General features: G+C 39.0%; 1 protein-coding gene across 7 annotated transcripts in view; it reads right to left on the reverse strand.

Annotated features, from left to right (window-relative positions):
* Window positions 1–83: 83 nt before the first annotated feature.
* Window positions 84–5,190, reverse strand: part of adgrl3.1 (adhesion G protein-coupled receptor L3.1) — a 131,931-nt gene continuing 126,824 nt past the window's right edge. For all 7 annotated transcript variants that reach the window (XM_014004870.1, XM_014004869.1, XM_014004867.1 and 4 more), the window contains one exon: window positions 84–1,657. In XM_014004870.1, the coding sequence (XP_013860324.1) occupies window positions 1,020–1,657 (638 nt within the window). In that variant the 3' untranslated portion in view covers window positions 84–1,019. The remainder of the gene's footprint in view (window positions 1,658–5,190) is intronic.

The raw sequence follows: 5,190 nt of genomic DNA on the forward strand, positions 1-5,190 counted from the left end.
CATTTAAACAAAATAAAAAAGTGAAAATACAAACAAAAAAAATCCCCACCCCCCTTCAGAATTTCAAAAAATAAAAGACTTGGTCATATGCAACATTTGTATCTGTATTCTGTACAATACATAAACAGTTTGTGATTTCTCATAATTCTTTGATGACTGAAAACTTTTACAGAAGAAAGGAGAATAAACCAAACCCTGTCTTTTTTTTTCTTCCTTTAAAGTACAGTCAGTTGTAATATGAGCTTTTGTCTTTGTTTTCGGTGAAGTACACAGTAACCGTAGTCACTACAACTCGCAGGAATGTTACACCAGCCCAGTCACAACTCCAGTTTAGCAGATACAAACAGGAAAAGAGTTCAGAACATTGGCATGGTATGGGTCAAGTTCAACTGCCTGAATGATATGGATTTCACTGGATGATTGTTAGTGAGGGCATATATATAATACATCCTTCACTTGATTGGCAGGTCTGCGGCGTCTCTGTGGAAGAAAGTTTATATTCTGAACACCAAAGTCGAAGATTCTGCTCTAACTTTTGGAGGTGAAACTATCATCCAAGTCTTAGAGTTTGACAGTGAGACAGACATACAGAGAGACACAGCTCTATTAGCCAGGGCCCGAGGCCCTCCTCATGTAGAGGCAGGATTAGAGACTATCCTCTAGGAAATGCTAGGAGTCTGTATTGAGGATCTTGCAGGGCTACAATCAGTCCAAGATTCCAAACAAAATAACAATTATGTTAGAATTACAGAATCCCTCCCTGTTTCAAGTTGGATTTTCCTGTTTGATGCTCACAAATGTCTTTTCGGTCTGCACCAGTTATGACAATACATTCTCTCCTTCCTCATATTTGACCAGTGATATCTCAGTTCTATTGTCACAAATTATTGTTCATGTCACACAGTGTATCAATCCAGGGATGGGCCAGCTCCGTCTGTCAGTCAACAACACACAATGTCTTCATTGGGACTTTAAAAGTGTGAAAATGGGTTCAGGAGGGGCAGAGGTCTTAGTTGGCTCTATAGACTGGTAACCAGGTGAGAAGGGTCCACTGGGGGTTCCTCAGGTGACGAGTCAGACTCTTCTTTGCTCCCAGACACCATATATCCGTCACTGCCCCCTCGACCCATGTGGTAGTAGTTCTGCAGCTCGTGGAGGTGATTCCTGGAGCCCAGGTTTGGCATGCTCTTATAATAGACATCATCCAGCTCGGGAGCGGTGGCACTCTTGCAGGGCTGGAGCTCCCCGGAGCTTTCTTCCTCGCCATCTGTTAATCCGTTCATTTGCCCGTCGGGGAGGTCCGTCAGCACCGGCATGCTCGTGTAGAGCGAGTCTCTGTGGTTTGGCGAGTGCGTGTGCTCGTCGGTGTGTTCGTTGGTCAGCAGGGGGAAGAAGCTCTCGCTGGGCTCCTGTGCGATGCGCCGCTGCCTGGAGAAGCTATGAGGAGGTGGCGGCGGTGGGGGGTGGCTGTCCGGCGGCGGAGGCCTCGGCGGAAGGAGAGGCGCATTGGACTCCTCTCGGATGATCTCCAAACCGAGGTTCTCTTCGTGGGGGAAGGCCGCAGGGTTGTCCAGCACCATGGGATTGTTGTCCTCTTTACCGCTGCCCACACAGCCACCGATTGCACTGCTGCTGCTGCTGCCCCCAGCCAGGCTCCCTGAAAACAACAGGCAGAAATATCATAACACAACACATTAGAAATGACTTTTAATTTATTTAGAGAGAGAAGCAGCGCTGCTGTTACTACACTGTTAATGATTATAGCACCCTAAAGAGAAGAAGTAGCTTTAATTAAAAATTCCAGTCAAATTTTGATGTGTAAAGCAAAATGTGTTGCTGGAAGAAAACTGCAAAAACAGGTTCATCACTTGAGTAAGCTCAAAAACACCCATTTGGGATGGTTTATTTATTGCTTTATATGATCGGTGAAGTCAAAGTCTAAACACTTCAGTTTGTTGCTCATGTATAACTAAAACACAAGCGTATTAATGCAACATTCACTAAAAATCCAAAATAAATGCTGAATTAAAAGTAATAATAATAATAACTAGACATGGGTTTTAACGATGTATAAACAAGTGTGCATTGTCATGTAGCATGTCATTGCAGCATGGCTTTGCCTGCAGCATTGGACTTGCAGAATGAACTTTGACCAAGTTCAAATGTGTTTTCAATACCAGCTTGTGCCTGTCACGCCTGCAGGTGTTTGTAATTAAAGCAATTGTGTGACAATATGAAGTTTGCAGAGATTTTTGTTAAAGTAGCAGTAGCTGCACTGTAAAAAAATTAAATGTTGGATTTACTTAACCATGTTATGTGACCTGGTTCCACTTAACTGAGTTGAGTAAATTCAAAGCAATATACCAGTTTTTTTAGCCAAAGAACATGAGCATGTTGCTTTGAATTTACTCAACTCAGTTAAGTGGAACCAGGTCACATAACATGGTTAAGTAAATCCAACATTTAATTTTTAGAGTGTGGATTTGAACCCTGATCTCCCACATGAAAGCTCACAGTGCTCATCATGAGACTATAGAAGATGTGGCAGAGGACAATCCTAGGGATTGGATTGTATGTATACAGAAAAAGTTTACCTTGCCAATGCAATTATTGACACTTAAGTGCAATATTTTACAGCAACAGGACAACATAAAGACAGTATTACAGTAAAACATCAAAAAACAATCATATTAATATTGTAATCACTGAACTACTGAGTTTAAATATTATGAAACTATGGTGCAGTAACATATTGTGTAGATCAGAGCAGCCCAAAGTGGGGCCCGCGGGCCAAATTTGGCCCRCCAAGCCATTTGATTTGGCCCACCAACAGTTGCCAAAGTTACAAGGTTGTAACCAGTTATCCTATGTAGAAACACAGTATTTCCATTTGTCAAATGACTATATAAAGGGCTGTAGTGAACGTAGTTTTCAGTCATGGTGCTGACATATCTTTGATTTATTAGGATTAAACATGAAACATGAAATGACAAAAAGAAATATTTAGATCAGATTTAACCCCGCATGTAGATTTGCACACTTTATAAGGACACCGAAACTCATATTTTATCAATTTATGATATGTCCCATGAGCCTTTGCTACTTGTGCGAATGGCAGACTTTCTCCAAGTGCACAGACTAAAACAAAAGAGGGCCATTGCATAGCTTAATGGTTAAAAATAAAGGACTTTACTTTAAAAAGTATTTGTATTTCATGTATTATATAACTGCATTTGGCCTGCAGCCATGGATAGATTTTCAGTTTGGCCCCCTCGGGGAAAATGTTTGGGCACCCCTGGTGTAGATGCAGCAGGGGGCAGTATTGGACCAATACAAGGCTCCATTGACTGCCATTATAATTTATTAAACATCAATATTTAAAAAACTATAAGTTTTACAGGCACCAAAAGGCATAGCCATCATTTGGCAAAGGGGCTTTATAGATATAAATTATAATGGCAGCTCTAGGACAAAGTATGCAGGAGGAGAAGCATGGCAAATTTGAGATGACTTGGATGGGAAACGAATCACAATAGTGTGCATTGAATTGACAATGCACACTGATAAGGTTGTAAAATCTGATCTTTTGCAGAGAAGGGAAACAATCTGTGATGTCCTCAGCTGTTAATGTTTGAATCCAAATAAGAGTTAGAAACCCAACTTTATAAACTGTGGTTTTTATCTTGATGTTTTTGTTTTTAAACTAGTTAAATTACTGCAGTGATTCAACCAATTAGCTCTGCATTTATTTTCAACCTCAGCATCATGTTTAGGTACAGAAAAAAACAAACAAACAAACAAACAAATGCGAATTTATACACAATGCCTGAGCAGAACATGAGGAAAAGTCAATAAAGTACTGACAATGGTTCCCAGTTAACAGTGAAGTTTATTAATATGTTGATTAATACTGAGACCATCTCACTCTTATGGTCATTTATTGTTATTATTATTATTATTATTAGCAAACCAAGCTTGTTAATTGGGGAGGATATGGCGTAAACCGTCAAACAGCAAAGTAGAATTTGTTAACTGGTGGCTTCACAGAAAAATGTAAAAAAAGAAAGAAAGAAAAGCCTTAGCTTTTTGCCACATTCAACCACCTGGAAAAAAAAAGTTTGGTCCGACAGGCTATGTGTCAAACACAAACTTAGATAAAATCTAAAACTGAAAATTTCCTTTTCACCCACTGCTTTTAAACCCATTTCTTGCATGCAGTGCGCTGAACTGAGCACAGCTTGCTGCTGCAGAGTGCAAGACAGTACCTCAGCGCATCTAATCAGAAAGACTCACCCACTGCCTCCTGCGTGAGTGTGTGTCACACACCTCGGCACATGCAGTCAGAAGGAAACATACACCCAAACTCTGGAGTATTTTTTCTTTTTAAATACTAGACCCCTACACTTTTCAGAAACACAATTTGTTTAGCTTGTTGCAGTTTTCTAAACGGATTAACATATTTCTTACTATGCAGATTTTTATAGTGTGTATATGTGCTGATGGTGCTAAGACTGCAAATGTATCAATCTGGTGAGAGTTGAGTAAACTTTTAGACTGAATACATGTGTTTATCAGGTGGACTGGAACATTCACTGCCTCAGCTCGGTTGGCTTATACACAGTCTAGCTATGGTTAAAAAACAAATATTTGTGTAGTGACATGGGTGTTGTTTGGTTAGAAAAAAACAGCAACAAACTAAATATCTAGAGTTGTAAACAATGTAGAGGTTTATTAGCTAATTTAGCTTTCATCGTTGAGAAAGAATTATTTTGAGGGGTGGCTGTAGCTGAGTGGTTAGCGGTGTTATCCTGTAAGTGGTGGGTTGCTGGTTCAAACCCATGCTCCGTCCATCTCAGCTGTTGTATACACTGAAAAAACAAACTTTTGGGTGTAGTAACATTTATTTGATTATTCTTTTAAATTTTACAAAAAAATATCAAAATCTCTAAACTAATAGTATTGTAATAATATTGTGCTTAACACATGTGCACTGTTATAAAGAACTTTTAAGATTTACTTGAAAAAATCAATTTGCACTAACGTTTGTTAAGTAAATTTAAATGCTACAAATTCATGTAATATTTACTCATCATTATCTAGTAAAAGTTATTAAGAATATAGTTAAATATTTATAAAAAAAATCAGGTTAAGTTTACATAATTTGCTCAATTAAATCTTGTAACATATACT

Source organism: Austrofundulus limnaeus, unplaced genomic scaffold (assembly GCF_001266775.1).
Source record: "Austrofundulus limnaeus strain Quisiro unplaced genomic scaffold, Austrofundulus_limnaeus-1.0 Scaffold27, whole genome shotgun sequence".
In the NCBI taxonomy this organism is placed as follows: Eukaryota; Metazoa; Chordata; class Actinopteri; order Cyprinodontiformes; family Rivulidae; genus Austrofundulus; species Austrofundulus limnaeus.